Source organism: Petaurus breviceps, unplaced genomic scaffold (assembly GCF_028583685.1).
Source record: "Petaurus breviceps papuanus isolate PSGF00001 unplaced genomic scaffold, PetGlider_PUasm1.0 90654, whole genome shotgun sequence".
Taxonomy (NCBI): Eukaryota; Metazoa; Chordata; class Mammalia; order Diprotodontia; family Petauridae; genus Petaurus; species Petaurus breviceps.
Genome location: NW_027187301.1, coordinates 2,346,850 through 2,367,258, shown reverse-complemented (window position 1 = coordinate 2,367,258; position 20,409 = coordinate 2,346,850). Strand labels below are relative to the sequence as shown.

Sequence of the window (20,409 nt, the reverse complement as noted above, 5' to 3'; positions counted from 1 at the left end):
AAAAACTGTCTTTACTTGTAACTGAGGAAAAAAATTAAATATCTTAAAAAAAAGAAAAAGATCTAATGTTGGTAAAGGGCACATACACAAATACCTATGGTACAAGCAAAGTATTATGAAAAATTGGAAGTGAGAGCAAACACTTTCACCTTCAGCAAGTATCAGAGAAATAGTCACCAATGTTCAGTGTGGTTGTAGGTTTAATATTTTCTCATTCTGAATTTATATGGGATACAAAGAGCAATACTATTAACTAAGATATTTGATTAACCAGAGGATCTTATTTCTCAACCTTTTGGATAACAGAAGCTTAATGTATTTCACATGTGTAGTCCCATGTTGCTTTAATTTAAAACTCTTTCAGCAACACATATCACTCTTTTTGTTTTTAAAGCAATTGGAGTTAAGTAACTTGCTCAAGGTTACACGGCCAGTTATTTCTGGGTGTGGTGCTGAGTATCTGAGCCCGGATTCGATCCCCAGGTCATCCTGACACTGGAGCCGGGGCTCTTACTCTCTGAGCCACCTGGCCGCCCCAACACATATCACTCTTACTTTTCTTAAGCAAACAGAAACAGAAAAGCAGAGTTTTCTAGTGCTACCCATTCTTTCTTATGGCAGCCTCAGACAGCTTGGCCTAGAAAAATTCCCAGATGTGCTCCATTCCCAGATGTGATTGTAGCACTGCATAATTACTCAGAATTTCAGTGGCCAAAATTAGTTTTCTGTTCAAACTAAGAACAGAAGAATTCCAGGTTCTGGACCTTTCTTTAGAAATAATAAGAGTAATGATAGCCAAAGAAGGAAGCTTATATGATACTTATATGATACTTTAAGGATGGCCCAATGCTTTACAAATATTGTCTCATTTAATCATCTCAACAACCCTGGGAGGTAGGTACTATTATTACCACCATTTTACAGATGAGAGAATTGAGACTGACATTGGTTAAGCAACTTGCCCAGGGCCACACAGCTAGTTAAGTGTCTATGGTTGGACTTGAACTCAAGTCTTAACCCCAAGCTCACCCCTCTAGCCACTGCACCACCTAGCTTTTTTTTTCTTTTTGGAGGGGGGAAGGCAAGGCAATTTCGGTTAAGTGACTTGCCCAAAGTCACACAGCCAGTAGTGTTAGCTGTCTGAGGCTGGATTTGAACTCAGGTCCTCCTGACTTCAGGGCCAGTGCTCTATTCACTGTGCCACCTAGCCTCCCCAACCCCTAACTTTAATCATGTATTCTTGTCACCAGATGCATTTTCTCTTACCAATTTGAAATAGGATTAAGTCAGTTGAAAGGGAGCTAGAAGGATATGAACAAAGAAATTCTCTTGTAGTGTCTTAGAAATCCAACTTGGTTCAGCAGGAAGAGCATAGTACTGAGAGTTAGAAAACCTGAATTTGGGGGGCGACTAGGTGGCACAAGGAATAGAGCAATGGCCCTGGAGTCAGGAGGACCTGAGTTCAAATCCAGCCTCAGACACTTAACACAAAAACTAGCCATGTGACCTTGGGCAAATCACTTAACCCCAACTGCCCTCCAAAAAACAAAAAGAAAATCTGAATTCTATGTACAACTGTCTGGTTGACTTGTTTGGTGATACTGTTCCCATCAGTCTCTCTCTTTCACCTCTCTCAATCACCTGAAGAGGCTGGACTAGACCATCTCCAATGTCCTTGTAGCTCTAACATTCAGATTCTCTGATCTGTCTCTGATAGGAACCGCCTTGACTGCACCCAGTGCCTTCAACATCCATGGCTAATGAAAGACACCAAAAACATGGAAGCCAAGAAGCTATCCAAAGACCGGATGAAAAAGTACATGGCGAGAAGAAAATGGCAGGTAACATAGAAATATTGTGAACAGACCTGTGGCCATAGATCACTGTGACACAGGACAGTCCTGCTCCCCAGCTCTCACAGTGATTCCTGTATTTCCAGGGAAGCTTAAGTGTCTGAAATGTTCTACAGGATCAGATAACATGGTTGACAGACAGCTCTCAGGGCTGTTTTCTCATCTTTTTTTTTTTGCCTTTTGGAGGGCAATTGGGGTTAAGTAACTTGCTCAAGGTTACACGGCCAGTTATTTCTGGGTGTGGTGCTGAGTGTCTGAGCCCGGGATTCGATCTCCAGGTCGACCCAACACTGGAGCCGGTGCTCTTACTCGCCGAGCCACCTGGCTGCCCCTAAGCAATTGGGGTTAAGTAACTTGCTCAAGGTTACACGGCCAGGTGTTTCTGGGAGGGTGCTAAGTGTCCGAGCCCGGGATTCGACCTCCAGGTCTTCTCAACACTGGAGCCGGTGCTCTTACTTGCTGTGCTACCTGGCCGCCCCCACACAGTTAGTTTTGTGTGGGTGTTAAGTGTCTGAGGCTGGAACTGAACTCGGGTCCTCCCGACTCCGGGGCCGGCGCTTTACTCACTGCGCCACCTAGCCGCCCCCTGTTTTCTCATCTTTAAAACGAAGGGTTTAGATTAAATGACCCCTGAAATTCCTTCCAGCACTATGATGTGGATGAGTCCAGATCAATGGGCTCAATCTTCCTATGAGCCAACTAACATTACCCACCCCTCCTTCACCAGATTGGTGTTGTGGTGGTAGTTGCTGTTGTTGTTCAGTTGTTTCTGACTCTTTGTGATCCCATTTGGGATTTTCTTAGCAAAGACACTAGGGTAGTTTGCCATTTCCTTCTCCAGCTCATTTTACATATGAGGAAACTGAGACAAAAAGGGTTAAGTGACTTGCCCAGGGTCACATAGTGTCTGAGGCCTGGACAAAAGACTGCAAAGACCTCAATGCAGCTTCTACCCATTCTAGAGAAAGTATGAAGGGCTTAGGAGCAGTGATGTACAGGCAAATGTTTAGCAACAGGCTCTCTAGAAAATATGTATAACACATTTCTAAATTTAATCTATATTATTAACAAAAATGCTAATTTTCTAACATTTATTCCATACCCACTGTTTGTTCCTTTACTCACGATCATCACATGTTCAAGTCTAGACAATCAACAAAACAATAAATCAAAAACCATTTTCCAAGGTGTAAATGCTCACACTGAAAATTTAACAATCAGCTCCAGAAAGCCAGCATGAGCTGGCTCCATCACACTGCTGCACTGGAGAATGAGGGCTCCACTGTATAGAATACTGTCTTGTGGGTTTGTTAATCAGCAAAACATATTGATCTGTTTGGTTTCTTTAAAAGAATTTATTTTGTTCACTGTTACCTTGGATTCTATCGGCATGGTTGATTAGAAAAAGATAGTAATGTGACATTTTCACACAAGCTCCCACTACAGAGAACTCAGTACACTAGAGAGAACAAAGAAAGAAGATAATGTGTAATCAATCATCGAACACTGGGGCTGGAAGGATTTTGTTGTTATTGTTGAATCATTTCAGTCCTGTCCAACTCTTCGTGACCCCACTTGGGGTTTTCTTGGAAAACATCCTGGAGCAGTTTGCCATTTCCTTCCCTAGCTCACTTTACAGATGAGGAAACTGAGGCAAACAGGGTGACGTGACTTGCCAAGGGTCACTAAGCTAATAAGTGTCTGAGTCTAGGTTTGAACTCAGGAAGATGAGTCTTCCTGTCTTCAGGCCCAGCTCTCTTATCCACTGCACCAACAACATTATTTTAACAGATGAGAAAGCTGCCGAGTAGACAGACAGGAGATGTGACTTATATGTTCAAATTCACATAGTTAATGAGTGGCAGAATGAAAACTAGAATCCCTAATCTCTTTATTCCATACCCACTGTTTGTTCCTTTTTCCTTTACTCAACGATTTCTACTTTTAGGAAGCTTCTAATCTAATGTAGGGGAGAGACTGGGGAGGGAGGAGAGACAGATTTCCCTTCCTTTTAAGAGGCCCCAGCAGAATGGAGGACATATGATTAATGTAAGGAAGCTAAGTTTATAGTCCTGTGGGATGGACATGCCACAAAGAATAATAAACATCATGGCTCCATACAGCTCTCTATAACTATATTTGGGAGTGTTGAGGGGGATAGATGCTGGAATGAACAGAGATTCCAGTCAGTTATGTGGAAGAAGAACATGGATTAATGGAAAGAATAGGAAAGTGCCATCCAAGTGGGGGAAACGAGGACTCAGATGCCAAAATAATTTCCTACTCAGCAGGTTTGCTTGACTGGAACAAGGTGATTGAACTGAGGAATGATGAGAAATTTAAAAATTATACAGGGGAGAGAGAAAAAGAGATGAGAGGCTTAGCTGTGATTTTTCTGTCAGTAATTTGCTTTGAGTATGGGTATGCTATGGGCAGCTAGGTGGCACAGTGGATAGAGCACCAGACCTGGAGTCAGGAAGATTCACCTTCCTGAGTTCAAATCTAGCCTCAGGCACTTATTAGCTGTGTGACCTTGGGCAAGTCACTTAACCCTGTTTGCCTCTGTTTCCTCATCTGTAAAGTGAGCTGGAGAAGGAAATGACAAACCACTCTAATATCTTCACCAAGACAATCCCAAATGGGGTCATGAAGAGTCAAAGGGGACTGAAAAACAACAAGGATTTACCATGAAGGAAGATTATTATAACACAAAAGAAATCACTTTTTGGTTGAGAAATTAAATAACTTAAAATGCTAGGGTTATGGCCCAAATGAATATAACTGCTTGGAAAAGCATTTAGTGAAGCAGGGAAAGATAGGTAAGGGACTCTGTTTTTTTGTTTTGTTTTTCCATTTTTCAAGGTTCAGTGAGAAGGGTTTCTGGACCATTCCCTAGACAAGTTATGAAAGACCAAGCTTCTAGTCAATTGGTTACATTGGACTGATAATTGGTTATGGAGTCAAGGTGACATGGTCATTAGTTGTTCTTCAGTCATTTTCAGTTGTGTCCAACTCTTTGTGACCCCATTTAGGGTTTTCTTGGCAAAGCTGCTAGAATGGTTTGCCATTTCCTTCTCCAGCCTATTTTACAAATGATAAACTGAGGCAAACAAGCTTATGCCCAGGATCACTCAGCTAGTAAGTGTCTGAGACCCGATTTGAACTCACAAAGACGAGTCTTCCTGACTCCAGACCCAGAGCTCTAGGTCATACCTGAGCTTTAAAGACGACCACTTTGGCACCTGAATGGAGGATAGATTAGGGTGGGAGAGGCAGGAGGCAGGGGGATCACCCAGAAGGCTATTGCAAGAGTCCATGTGTGAAGTAATGACAGCCTGCAGCAGGGTGGCAGCTGTGGGAAATGGGAGAAGGGGCCATATAGGAGAGAAGCTGTGAAGATGGAAAGGACAAAGCTTGGCAACACAGTTATGTGAGTGAGAGGTCAAGGATGATGGTGAGGTAGGAAAAGAACCAGCAGAGAGCAATGGCACCAACAACCTAGAGAAGAGAGTGTCCAGGAGAGGGTGATTAATAGTGCCAAAGTCAAAAGGGTGAGAATTGAGAGAACGCCACGAGATTTGGCAATCATTCTGCCAGTAAAATCATGTCGGTTGCTGGATTGCACATGAATGAGTGGCTTAGCTTTCAGAACTTCTAGAACTGGACCAAGGTCAAGATTATACTTATTCTTGAAGAGGTAGATAAAGAAGAAATAAGAATCTAGAGGAACGACTACATAGAGTTTCTGTAGAAGACCAGGGAGTTCCATTTACATTCATATGAATGCTATATAGACATAGATATATGGATGCATAATTTTCATTCATTTAATCTTTTTTAAATGCTCTTATAGTCCTGTACTTTCCCTTTCTGGAATAACTCTGTGTACCATGTCATCAGATTTTCTAGCACTAAAAAAGATACTAGGCTGTATCTCAACAGCATGTTTGAAAGTCCATCATTTGAAACCCTATAGTACAGGGTGTCCCAAAAGTCTCTCTCAGAGCTTAAAACTGACTGTATGTGACTTAACCATGATCACCCAGCTAGTATTTAAGGATCACTTTTCTTCTGTGGACATAATCTTCCCTTACACAATACTGAGAATTGCAACATTTCAACTTTGGTAGCTTAAAACGGCTCTAAGACATTTTGCAAGACCTTGTACTTTTCCATAGAACGGTGGACTGGAAGCTGGAAGACCTGAGTTCTGATGCCAGCTCTGCCACTGATTAGCAGGGCAATCATGAGCAAGGCACTTAGCATTTACTGAACCCAGTTTCTGTGTTAAATAAGGGGGTCAGATCAGACACTATTAAATCCCTTCCTCATATTAGTTTAGCTCCAGATTCTAATATTTTAGCCCACAAAAATAATTTTTTACCCATAATGGAGCTAAAGTATAGTAATTTTGCTAATAGTATGATTTCAGTTATTTTTGTTGTTGTCATTCAGTCATTTCAGTCGTGTCCAGCTCTTTGTGACCCCATTTGAGGTTTTCTTGGCAGAGATACTGGAGTGGTTTGCCATTTCCTTCTCTGGATCATTTTACAGATGAGGAAACTGAGGCAAACAGGTTCAGTGACTTGCCCAAGGTCATACAACTAGTAAGTGTCTAAAGTTTAATTTAAACTCAGGTTAAACTCCTCCTGACTCCAGGGCCAGCACTGTGTCTACTCTTCCATCTACTTGCCCCATGCTTTCATTTATAACTAACCAACATTGATAACCATCTTTCTATGGGGAGAGTGCATTCTGAGTTCCATCTCAGCACACCAGGAGCACATATACTGCCCTCTGCTCTGTGAGACACATTCAGAGGATCCAACACAGAGACAGAAAACACAGAGAGGAAACACATATTTGAGGCCAATGTGGTATTTCTCTGCATTGCGTAAGGGAAGATAACACTTTATATCTGTAGAAGAGAGGTATCCTTAAATAGAAATAAAGCATCTCACTTGTCCTGGTTTGTTGGACTCAAAAGAAATGACTCAGGAAGATCACAAACTCAATACAAGACAAGGAGGAGACAGTGTTATTGTACTCTGCCCCTTCAGACCACAACTGAAGTTTTTTTTTTCGCTTTTTTTTTTTGGAGGGCAATTTGGATTAAGTGACTTGCCCAAGGTCACATAGCTAGTTTTTGTGTTAAGTGTCTGAGGCCAAATTTGAACTCAGGTCCTCCTGACTTCAGGGCCAGTACTTTACTCACTGCTCCACCTAGCCGCCCCCACAACTGAGTTTTATATTGTTTGGGGACATTTCTTTTTAAAACAAATATTTGTGTTTTAATTTAAATATTTTAAGTTATTTATTCAAAATATTTGAATTTAATTTAAATATTTAAAACAAATAAAATGAATCTTTTTTTATAAAGGCATAGTTGTCTAGAAGGGGAAAGGAGAAACATACGGGGAGAAATGTAGGTGATGTAAAAACAAAAGTTCAATAAAAATCTATTTTTTAAAAAAGGAAGGGGTGGCCAGGTAGCACAGCGAGTAAGAGCACCGGCCCCAGTGTCGGGATGACCTGGGGATCAAATCTGGGCTCAGACACTTAGCACCCACCCAGAAACACCTGACTGCGCAAACTTGAGCAAATTACTTAACCCCAATTGCTTTAAAAAAAAAAAAAAAAAGAGGGGTGGCCAGGTAGCACAGCGAGTAAGAGCACCGGCTCCAGTGTTGAGAAGACCTGGAGATCGAATCCCGGGCTCAGACACTTAGCACCCACCCAGAAACACCTGGCCGTGTAACCTTGAGCAAGTTACTTAACCCCAATTGCTTAGGGGTGGCCAGGTGGCTCAGCGAGTAAGAGCACCGGCTCCAGTGCCGGGATGACCTGGATCAAATCCGGTCTCAAATACTCAGCACCACACCCAGAAATAACTGGCCGTGTAACCTTGAGCAAGTTACTTAACCCCAATTGCTTTAAAAAGAAAAGAAATATTTTTAGTTAGAAATAGTATGAGAGTTCTGGGAACAGATTCTCATAGTACTCTAAAACTTACCTTTGACTTTTGAGGCTTTCTAGAGCTTGAAAGCTTCTGAGGCCCCTCTATTACAGTCTTTGATTTTGTGAGGTTTCCTCATCTCTCCAGGAAAAAGGAAGATAATAAGGAAGTGATTGGGCAAAGCAAAGAATGAAAATTAGAGGCCTGGTTGGAAACCTAGTGTCCATCCCCCAGAAATTACCAAGACATAAGTGTTATTGAACAAAGATTATAGAAAAGGCACAGTGTGATATTCTTCCCTTTGATGACAGAACACTTAGATCCTCTATGACCTGAACTGGTCTTAGCTGCCATAGGAATATGTTATCCTCTTCTCAAAGGAAACCATAGGCATGAAGATATTAGACCTAGGCAGCTAGTGAGGTATACAAAGGAAATGCTTTGTGACCTCTTGCTTTCAAGGATTCTGTCTGTCAAGCTATGGTACCTTAATCATCAGTGGTGAGAGAGTTTTTATGGATACATTCCAGGGTCAGGTCTTGGCTGGGAGGCAAAGGTCCAACCTACACTACAGGTTGAAAGCAATAAAAAGCTTTTGCCAAATGCCCCCAAAAGGATTTGGGATCAACTAGGAATTTTTGTTTGTTTCAAAAAATGTAAAAGGTTCTTGGTCAGTAAAAATGAAATTAATGTTTAATTTCAAGAAACAGAAAAGAAATAAGTGAGGGAAAGGGGAATAAAGATTGGGGTTAATTTTTTAATGAGCTTCTAGTTTCAGCCAGAGGAATGACCTCGTTTTGCAAAACCAGACAGACAACAACTGAGTTCTAATGTAATCCAGGTGAAAAAGCATTCTGGTTGTCAAGCACTTATCACATTTCTCCCTGTTGGAAGAGTAAGAGTTGATTACCTCAGTGATGAATATATTCACTTAATGCAGATTTTCCCTCCAAGTATAAGATCTTTGATTATTAATGCATGATAATGTTTTTATCTGAAATACCCCTTTTTTCTAGTCTTGTATTTTTGTCATACTCTTAGTGAGTGCTTGTACACCATATATCTCATTAAAAATTTAAATGAAGAAATAAAAGATGAAACTTAAAGTACTGCTCTATCTAGTTTTGTAAATAAGCAGATAAACTCTAGTGGCAGCTACATGGCATAGTGAATAGAGCACCAGCTCTGGAGTCAGGAGGACCTGAGTTCAAATCCGGCCTCAGAAACTTGACACTCTTACTGGCCATGTGACTTTGGGTAAGTCACTTAACCCCAACTGCCCTCCAAAAAAAAAAAGAAAAAAAAGGGAGATAAACTCTGGGAGGTTAATCACCTCCTGCACAATCAGAATGAGGGTCAAAGGTGAAAGTTGCAGGCTCAGACTTCCCTATTTCTCATTGATTTGTATAAGTTGTTTATAAATTGGGGATTTCCTGTAATAGAAGACAGAAGCCAGGCTATGGTTCCCTGTGCAAGTGATGAGTGCATGTGGGGAATGATTCGAAGGTAGTAAAGAGGCCTCAATCTGAGACCACTCGCCAAGGGTGAATCGCCCATCACCCAGATGCCTTCTGCCACAATCTCCTCCTTCACACCTGTCGCAGGTAATGGCCCTTCTCCTTGCCAGGGCATGCCCCTCTGTGTGCACTATTTACCCCATTTCTTCTCGACTTCTTCAGCACGTTGCTTCCTCCACCGTCCATCTTCACCCACTATCCTCAGTCATGCCCCTTCCCTGCCCTCTCTATCTTCAAAAAAGCCCCACTTGATCCATCCATCTCTGCTAAATATCCTCTCGTTTCTCTCCTCCTTTTGTGTCCAAACTGTGGGAAGGCAGTCTGCCATCGGTGCCTCCATTTCCTTTCCTCTCATTCTCTTCTTAATGCTCAACATTCTGGCTTCCACTCATCATTCAGCTGAAACTGCTTTCTCATCTTTTCATCATCAAATGCAATGTCGTTTTCTTAATCTCCCTCTTTCTTGACCTGTCTTCAGCCGCTGACACTGCTGCTGTCGTCTTTGGTGATCTCCTCTCCCTGGCCTTGCATGACCCCACTCTCTCCTGGTTCTCCTCCCAAATCTCTGACTGTTCCTTCTCAACCTCCTTGGCTGGATCTTCATCTAGGTTATTCCCACTAACCACGGGAGGTCCACAGGACTCTGTCCTGGGTCTTTTTCTATGCTATTTCACTTGGTGATCTCATCAACGCTGACGGATTCAGTCGTCAGCTCTACGCGGATGATTCTCAGATCTACATATCCAGCCCTAACCTCTCTTCTGACCTCCAGTCACAGATCTCCAACTGCCTTTTGGACATCTCAGACTGGACGTCCTGTAAATATGTTAAACTCAATGTGTATGATATTGTTGCTATTCTCTCTAGGGTACCACAATCCTCCCAGTCACCCAGACTTGCATGCTTGGCATTATCCTTGACTCCTCACTCTTCTTTCCAATGTATAATTTGTTGCAAAGGCCTGTCAGTTTTACCTTTAACATATCTTCTGACACTCCCGCCACGCTGGTGCAGGCCCTTATCACCTCGAGTCTGGACCATTGGAATAGCCTCCCCGTTGGTCCCTTTGCCATAGGGCTCCCCACTCCTGTCTATCCTCCACCCCATTGTCAATGTTATTTTACCAGGTTACAGATCTGACCGTGTCACCTCCCCATACACACTCACCAAACTCCCTTGACTCCTTATCATATCCAAGATCAAATCCAAAGCCCTTCATGACCTGCTCTCCCTCCTCCCACCTTGCTGGTCTTCTCACAACTTGCACTGCCACTCTCACATACTCTGCAATCCAGGGCCTTTGGCCTCCTTCCTCAGCTTTGCTTAAGTCTTCTGACAGGGCGTTTTCGCTGGCTGTTTTCCATGCCTGGAACTTCCCTCCCTCCTCATCTCCACCCCTGGTTCCCCTGGCTTCCTTCAAGTCCTGGTTAAATCCTCCTTGGACAAGCCTTTCTTGATCCCTCTTAATCCTTGTGCTTTTCCTCTGTTGACTATCTCCAGTTTATCCCGTCTGCAGCTTCTTTGTACATAGCTGTCTGCATGCTGTCTTTCCCATTAGCCTGTGAGCTCCCAGAGAGCAGGGACTATCTTTTACTATTCCTCATATCCCCATTGCTTAGCACAGTCCCTGGCACATAGCAAGTGCTTAACAGATGTTTATGGACTAACTGACTGAAGGCTGCTCTATCTTTACTTGCTTCAGAGGTTGGGGAGCACTGGGACATCCTCCAGAATAAGGAGCCCTGGGGCGGCTAGGTGGTGCAGTGAATAGAGCACCAGCCCTGGAGTCAGGAGGACCTGAGTTCAAATCCAGCCTCAGACACTTAACACTTACTAGACGTGTTACCTTGGGCAAGTCACTTAACCCCAACTGCCCTGCCTTCCCCCTTCAAAAAGCAAAAAAAAAAAAAAAAAGAATAAGGAGCCCTGAAAACAAATCTCAGGATATGGTGTGGCCAGAGCAGAATACAAAACTCTTTGTTCAGTCATTTTAGTTGTATCCAACTCTTTGTGACTTCATTAGGGGTTTTCATGGCAGAGATACTGGAATGATTTGCCATTTCTTCCTCCAGCTCATTTTATAGATGAGGAAACAGTGTTAAATGACTTGCCCAGGGTCACACAGATAGGAAGCATCTGAGACCAGATTTGAACTCAGGAAGAGGAGTCTTCCTGACTTCAAGCCAGGCAGTATATTCATTATTGCCCCCCACTCAACCCATGGCTGATTCATTCCAGTAAGTATTTCTCCTGAGAAGCTTGCTTTGTTGTATATGGCAGCTAGTTTTTGCTCGAGGTAAAATTTCTGAGGGGGATACATAGACAAGAAAAGCATCATCTCTTTTGAAAATACTAGCTTCTCCCTAGATGTCAAGAAAATGGCAACCAAGTGATATGTTTGGTTCTGACCAGCAGCTTCTTTCTAGAACATAGTACATTTCTGGAAGGCTACCATACTTCTGCTGTAAAGCATAAGTGGACATGAAATAATCTTCCTCCCCCAAATTTGTTTCCCATCCTAACATTCCTGGCTCTCTTTGTGATCAGTCAGTCAGACAGTTGATAAATATTTAGTAGTGACTCCATTCTCCCACATCTTCCAGGTCACAGGTTGTCGTAGCAGGGTCCACAGACCAGTTCTGTGACACGAATCAGGCAACGGGCACCACCTGCTTAAGTGTTCAGGAATGCCAAAGTCCATGTAAATAGAAATTAGGTAACTGCGCTGTCTCGTGGAAAGTGCACTGATACAGAAGTCAGACATTCTGCTCTGCTCTGTCATTAACGAGTTATGTGACCTTAGGCGAATTATTGAACTTTGCTCAGCCTCAGTTTTTCCATGTATTAAATGAGAGGTTTGAACTATAGATAGTTCTCACTTTTTATGTAAGTGGACCATTCTGCAGACCTCTAAGTAAAGCAAGTTCTACATAATGTGAATATACCCATGGAAGTGGGACAGGGAAGGAGACAGGGTTCATGTGCCCATGGAGGGAAAGGCACACAGTTCAAGGACACGTGGGAGCTGAGACAGAGAAGTGAAAGCAGGAGGAGGAACATGTGGGGACCTCGCCAGAACCAAGAGGAAAAACACAGACAGGAGAGGATGGGCAACACATGGCCATGGGGGGGAGGGGGGTAAGGAAACAGTCTAGCGGTGCCCATGCCTGGAGGGACAAAGACAGATATAAGGAAGCAGTCAGGTAGGTAGAGCTGGGCAAAGGTCAACCTTTGGCACTGGACGTCTCAAGCCAAGCCCCCAATCTGGCACCAGAAGAAGTGGTAGTCTCTTCTCAGTCCATTGTTATGCTTTCACTTGGAGGACTTTTTGGGTTTTTCCTTTTGATCTGGGGGTGGAAGGCCACAGAGTGCTGATAAAAGGGACAGGAGTGGAGAGACAGAGAATATTGTACTATACAATAAAGTTGACATAGGTGTTTTTTTGGAATGTAGATTTCTTTCAGAATTCTTTACATCAAGTCAAATTTGGTAATGTGAAAGCAGAAACTGTATGTAAATGATCTAAGTTTTATTCCAACTCTAAAATACCAAAATTCTATGACTGTTAGACCTAAAGTAGGGGTTCTTAACCTGGAGGTCATGACCTTGTTTTCAAAAATATTTTGATAAGTATATTTCAATATAATTGATATCCTTTATAATTGTATTTTTACTTTATCCATTGAAAAACTTAATTCTGGGGAGGCTAGGTGGCGCAGTGAATAGAGCACTGGCCCTGGAGTCAGGAGGACCTGAATTCAAATCCGACCTCAGACACTTAACACAAAACTAGCCGTGTGACCTTCAGCAAGTCATTTAACCTCATTTGCCCTGCCTTCCCCCCTCCAAAAAGCAAAAAAATAAATAAAATTTAAAAAAAGAAAAACTTCATTCTGAAAAGGGGTCTATAGATTTCTCCAAACTGCCAAATGGATAAGACCACCTAGTCTAAATGCATTGAAGAAGCAAATTAGAGCAGGTGGGCAAATGACAAGTCACCAACCAAGGAGGTCCTCAAGAATTTTTGAGGCAAAATAGATTGGGAAGCAGGTACGTGACAATAACAGCAACATAAAGACTGAAGCAAGTATTTTCTCAGGCTAAATTCTGAAAATGGCTAGAAGAACAGTAAGACCCATCCCTCTTCAGTCAGATCGTAAGTCTTGTAGCCTGTTGGCTTGGGTTATTCATCTGATTCCCTGTCTACCATGTTCCATTGTTCTGTGTCTGTGAGTATGTAGAGGGAGTGGCCATAAGGAGAGGAGGAAACCAGGAGACTGAACCAGGCTCAAATGAAGTATTCTCTTGCATAATGAAAGAACCAATGTGACTGCAGAACCCTACTGTTGGTGATCTTTGAAAGTTGTGGAGAGTAGGAGAGGTATTGTTAGAGTGAAGAAAGGTAGATGTCCTGATTTTCCAAAAAAAGGAAGGGAATAAAGTCTACAAGCTATAGGTATTGAAGGCCTCCAGTGCTCAGATTAAGTAAGAACAATGGGTAGATGTTACAAAGAGATGACCAGACAACAGTCATCCAGAAGAGTGAGCTGCCTTGGGAGATGGCAGGGGCTCTTTATTGGAGGTCTTGAGGCAGAAGCTGGATGACCACATATCTTGGGAAAGGAGTAGAGAGGATTTTTTTTAGGTATTGTTTGAACTAAATGACCTCTGAGAGCCCTTTGACCTGTAAAATTCTGTGATTTCAAACCCCTTTTACCCTGGTGAGACTGAACCTTGTGTGAAGCATCTGCCATGTAGGCTTGGTATTAATGATGATGGCAAATAAGTAGCTGGCTGGGTAGCTAATGCAGGGATGAGGAGTAGGCAGATGTAGTTAATTAACTGGCATGCAGGCTTCACATCTCAGAGTCACATTTGACTCTCCCTTTCCCTTGTTCCCATATCCAGTCACCAAATCTGTTCTTCCCTTACAGTGTCTCTCCCGTCTCTTCCTTCCTTTCTTTTTTTCTCCTTTTTTAATGATCTTCCAGATACAAACATTTCAATAAGTGTAAAATGGATTACTATATGAAACTGTGAGCTTCTATTAAGTAGTTTTGCTTTTAAAGTACAAATAATCACCTAAAGGGGCAGCTAGTGATGCAATGGATAGAGCGTCTGGCCTGAACTCAGGAAGACTCATCTTTCTGAGTTCCGATCTAACCTCAGACACTTCCTAGCTGTGTGACCCTGAGCAAGTCACTTCACCATGTTTGCCTTGTTTTCCTCATCTGTAAAAGGATCTAGAGAAGGAAATAGCAAACCACTCCAGTATCTTTGCCAAGAAAACCACAAATGGGGTCACAAAGAGTTGGAGAGGACTGAAACTATTTGAATGACAAAAATTACCAAAATGCCTTCTGACTCTGAAATTGTATTTAATTAACTTAATTGCTTTATAAAATTATCTAGTTGGGGAGACTAGGTGGCAAAGTGAATAGAGCACCAGCCCTGGACCCAGGAGGACCTGAGTTCAAATCCAGCCTCAGACACTTAATACAAAACTAGCCATGTGACCTTGAGCAAGTCATTTAACCCCAATTGCCTTACCTTCCCCCCTCCAAAAAAAAGAAAAACAAAAAAATTATCTAGTTTTGAGTACAGTGAAAAAATTAACCTCATGATTTAAGCCTTGAATCAAACATTCTTTGCCCTTGCTCAGCTCTTGTCTGCCAATGTGCAGATGGCCTAGCCCATTTACAAATAGATTCCTTTCTATGTGTGGAATTTAACATATTTATCATATCTCAGCTTCTCAATAAATCAAAGTCTTTTAATGATTGTAAATTCAAAATATTTTATTGGATGACTTTTCTGTATCATAATGAATATGCCAGGATTGATCAAGATAAAATAGGTGTACAAAGGGAATTCTACAAACATATATTCATTATCTTCTCTACAACAGAGTCCAGTACAGGTACTAGGGGTAATATGAAGATAAAATCCTTGACTTCACTGGGACTGCAGTCTATCTAAGGGGATGCAACTCATATAAAAAAAAAACAACTAAATGCAAAATAGTATTTGAGAGGTGCAAACAAAGTGATGTCTGAGATCCAAGGAGTGGGAAAAGTAGATAAGATGGGAATCAGGGAAAACTCAGTATCATAGAATCATAGATTTAGCACTAAAGGTGACCATGTAAATGAGTCAGTCTGAGGTGGACTTCCAGGCACAGGGATCAAAAACCCTGAAGTATGTATGATGGATGGAAGTTTAATATGTGGAAGAGTGTATTATGTGGTGGGAAGTGGAATGAAATAAAGCTGAGAAGGCAGAGTGGTCAGTAGGGAGTGGGGGGAGAGATGCAGGGGAAATTGTAGGTAATTTTGTAAAAAGATATTGATAAAAATTCATTAAAAAAAAAAAGCAGTGGTAGCAGATTGTAAAGGGTCTTGACACTATGCGTCAGAGTCAGGACTTCACCCAAGATCTCCCTGGTCCTGACCTATCATTAGTAAGTACTTAAGCATTGAACACTGATTATTCATCTGTTCTCTGGGACCAAAATTGGTCATTGCAGTTTATCTCGGCTTTTTAGTGTCTATATCATTATAATTATGATGTATATTGTTCTCCTGGCTCTGTTTCCTTCACTTTCAGTCATAAAGGGTCTAGGATTCTAATTGAAACTGGGGGTCATAAAAAGAAAATGTTGTATGTTCTTGGCAATTTCTCCACAAAAGCACTTTCTGTAAAATTCCAAACTCTGCTTGGACTGACTGTACAAAGAAACTGTACTTAAGAATTATGGGACCATCCTTAGCAAGGATTATATATCAAGGCTGATTCCAGCCCCAGGGTGTTAGGGGTGAAGACCAGAATGTCTAGAAGAACAAGTATCTATCTACTGCCTTTTTTTTAATACCTACATTTAGAAATGTCCTTTGTGAGATTTCACAGCTTATATAGGAACTAGCCAGAAAGAAGAATTTTATTGTGCCATAAGACATAGCCACAATATAAATCATCCAAATAATTAAATATAAAGAATTTCTAAAAACGGGGGGAGGCTTGTATGAATAGATGCAAAGTAAGCAAAACCAGAATAGTTCACCCCAAGAGTTCTTAATTCTTTGTGGCATAGACCCCTTTGGCAGTCTGGCAAAACCTATGGACCCCTTCTCAGAATATTTTTAAATAATTGAAGGAAATAGTACATTTTAGTTAGAGGTTAGTGAAATGTTTTTTCCCCATCCAAGCAAGTTGTCAGACCTGAAATCATGGGCCCTAGGTTAAGAACCTCTGTTCTACACAGTGACCCAAATAATGTAAAGAATGTAAAATTGCAAATGTAAAGAATGTCATTGAATGACATCAGAACTCTGATCAGGGCAGTGACCGCTCTTGAATCCAGAAGACAGATGGTGAAGTCTGACTTTTCTTTTTGGCAAAGAGATGATGGACTAGAGCTGAAAACTGAGGGATATACATTGTTCAGATATGGTCAGTATCTTAATTAGTTTTGGTGAATAGTGATTCTTGTTTGCTTTAAGGAAGGATTCTGTTGGGGGCAAAGTGGAGGGTGAAGTAGGGTGTGCAGTGTAAGAGGCAGTAATTTAAGGGAAAAATAAGTATCAAAACATTCACTGTTTTTAAATCTCCAAAGAACCGGAGAAAATTGTAGATGAAGAAAGCACCAAAAGACCATTTGTTATAAAAACTCTCCTTTTCTAGACAAAGAAACTGAGGCCTAGAGAGTGCCAGATCACAAACTGAGTTGCCTGAGAACCTATCTTTTCAAGAATCTTTTCTTTTCAACTCAACTCCCTTTACTTCTTTAGCACAGAGCCCTCAACCAATTAAAAGCAAACTGCTAAAGCAGCATTTTGAGAGCCAGCCCCGTCCAGGTCCAGTTAGCAATAAGTCTTTGTAGCTGTCTATGCTCGCAGTTGCTTTATATAAACTATCCCTTTTATGGGAGTTGAAGCAAAGTTTGAAAAGAGTTTTTGTCTCATGTTGACCTTGTTTAGTCACATTAATGCACCGAGTCAGCTCCAGGGCCCCATTCCATTCTCTGAACATCTTCTGACATGCTGATAGTACCGAGCAGTGCAGGGGTTGGTTCATTCCTCTAGCAGGATCAGCCTGTGGGGCTCTTTTCTCAGGGAGTAGGAAGACTCATTCCTTCTTGGCTACAGTCTTCTTCTCAACCCTCCTGCTGCAACTGAGCTGAATTGAAAGAAGTTTTTCTGAACCTAGCCCTGTGTGTCTATTTTTCCAGAAAACAGGCAATGCTGTGAGAGCAATAGGAAGACTGTCCTCTATGGCAATGATCTCGGGGCTCAGTGGCAGAAAGTCCTCTACGGGGTCACCAACCAGCCCTCTAAATGCAGAAAAACTAGAAACAGAAGGTAAGGCACTAACAAAAAACACTGTATTCTTAAGTAGTTGTTGGGGACAGGATGTTCCCGAGGGAACAGTGGGGAGAGGAGGGGATAACATTTTGAGTTATCCTTTCTTTGCACAATGGTGAAGAAGGAATCTGAAGATGCTGTTGGGCTTCCTGATCCTGAGACCAGTAATTAAGTTGGAGAATTTTTTTTAATACAGTTTCAACCCTCAATTTGATGGCCCCAGAAGGAAACGAGGAACATTATTTGAGAACCATTTGGTCTCAATTTCTTTTGCCATCCTTTTCCCAAGAATTTCTAACAAATGCTTTTTTGTTGTTTTTGCTGCTCAGAGCATTTTACAAACTTTAAAGCTCTTAATTATCATTATTATTCCTATTACTGTTCTGTCAGTCCTAGGATTTCTTTGGCATAGAGAACTCCCAGGAAAGGACCAACCTCTACCCCTGCAGATTTACAACTGTGCTGCAGCATATAGGATTAAACAGCTGCCCAGGGCCCTGGCAAGTCCAGTGAGTTGCTCAGGGTCACACAGCCAGGATAGGTCAGGGGCAGGACTAAAACCCAGGGCTTCCTGACTTTGTCTCTGACTCTCCATCCACTATGACATATCAGTAGTAGTAATGATCAGATCATGCGACTCTTGGGAAGGTGGCGAGGACAAGGAAAAAGGACAATAAGGATGTTTTTCAGGTGTCTTAGAGAGAGCTTGTGTCCATCTTCATGTGAGCTCAGACCCAGCCTGCCTCTTTATCTCTGAGGCACCTCTCATGCCTTAGATGCACCAAGTTGTCCGGTAGCTTTTGCTTTGGAGAGAAGTCGTCAGAGGCCCATCTGTGCCTCATATCAGAAGCATGAGGGTGTTCGGCTAGTCCTGAACTTCACCTTAAACTAATATGACTGACCAAGTGGGGTCTGTAGATTGAAGGAACTTATTCTGTTTTATTCCCTTCTCCCAACCCTCCAAATAACCCTCCTGTTCCTAGAATTAGCTTGGGAGCAGTGGTGGGCTGAGAGGGAGGATAGAGCATAAAGCAGTGCTATCAAACTCAAATAATAGATTATTTGATTGATCAATAAAGGACATTGCCTTTCTTAATCCTGGAACTATTTTTTAAAAAAACAAACATTTTTAACCCATTCTGGCCTCCTGAAATGACCCTGTAAATTACAGAACTTGTCCCTGTGGCAACATATTGACTTAGAAAACTACAGATTAACATTATCTATGTTGTATTGATTTTTATTTAAAAAATTTTTTTTCTAATTACATTTTAGCATGATTTGGGCTACATTTAGGAGTTGTGAGGCTATGAGCTGCCAGACTGTGAGTCTGACACCTTTGGGGTTAGGAGCCCTGAACTTGGAATAATCAGCATCATTTATATAGCAAAGCACTTTACCTGGGTTATCTCATTTAAGCCTTATAACAACCCTGTAAGGTAGGTACTATTATCTTACCTATTTTATAAATGAAGAAACTGTGCCTAGGGTCATAAAGCTAGTGAATATGTGATACAGGATTCAAACTCAAATCTTCCCAACTACAAAACAGATATATTCTATCCCTTGAGTAAGTAAGTCTTAGCTAGGTTCTAGGCCCGATTCTGACACCTAGGCAAATTCCTTAATTTCTCTGACTCTGAATTTCTTCATGTGAAAAACAGAGGTGATAATGCTTGTATTAGATACCTCTTGGGATTGCAGTGAGGTTCTGCAAACTTTAAAATGCAGTTATTGCATATTTTTTTCCTGATCAAACCTTAAATCTATGTCTACAGTGAGGGAAAGGAATGAAAAGTGCTGGAAAGTTTCAAGTGCAGCTAGGATTTGGTTCTTCTTGCTCAAGGGTCAGAAGGGAGGCTGAGCTGCTGGATTAGGGCAGAGGGATATCTATCTAAAATGCTCTAGGAAGCTTGCATAGTTTTCTTTTTCCATTGAAACAATATGAAACGCAAGTGTCAAGCTGAAGACCTCCAGGCCTGATATCTACCCCCCCCCCCAAATAATGCCAGCTGTACAAAAAGTATAAAGCAGATGTCTCTCCTTTGAAAAGGGAATCTCTTTTTTAATGCATTGGCATTAACAGCAGTGGGGAGGAAGGGGTAAGGCTGTCCTTATCCCTGATTTGGGTATCTTCCAGGAGCCATTTGGCAGCAAGCCCATAAGGCCCAGGGGCAAGCCTGCCAATGACTCATTTCTCTATGTTTGAAGTGTTTTGTTCATTTTATAATGGGGAGGGGGAAGATTGAAAAAACAAACCTGATTGTTAGGGCTATAGGTGGGCCAAAGGCATGGAGGGTGGGGTGGGGGATAGCTGTGCATCCTCTTGATTCTGGAGAAACCTCTCTCCAAAGTTACCACCCATTGTCCTTTGCTCCCCACAGAAGATGTCTCCCAAGCTTTCCTGGAGGCAGTTGCTGAAGAGAAGCCCCACGTAAAACCTTACTTCACTAAGACCATTCTTGACATAGAGGTCGTGGAGGGGAGTGCTGCTAGATTTGACTGCAAGATAGAAGGTAAGCTGCAAGTAGTATTCCCTTGGCTCCCTGTTTAGTTCACATTTCTATATGCATTTTGAGAAATGGCAGAACATTCACTATTTTCTGAATATATATAAATACATACACATATACATGTATATACATGTATATGTGTATGTATACATATTCACTTGGCTTTATATATATTCAGAAAATAGTGAATGTTCTGCCATTTCTCAAAAT

General features: G+C 41.8%; 1 protein-coding gene across 9 annotated transcripts in view; it reads left to right on the top strand.

Annotated features, from left to right (window-relative positions):
* The window catches only part of MYLK (myosin light chain kinase), a 449,378-nt gene that overhangs the window by 423,226 nt on the left and 5,743 nt on the right, over positions 1 to 20,409 (top strand). For 8 of the 9 annotated variants that reach the window (XM_069064950.1, XM_069064951.1, XM_069064947.1 and 5 more), the window contains 3 exons: positions 1,718 to 1,841; positions 17,554 to 17,683; positions 20,071 to 20,202. In XM_069064950.1, the coding sequence (XP_068921051.1) occupies positions 1,718 to 1,841; positions 17,554 to 17,683; positions 20,071 to 20,202 (386 nt within the window). The remainder of the gene's footprint in view (positions 1 to 1,717; positions 1,842 to 17,553; positions 17,684 to 20,070; positions 20,203 to 20,409) is intronic. The other variant, XM_069064948.1, reaches the window with a different exon arrangement.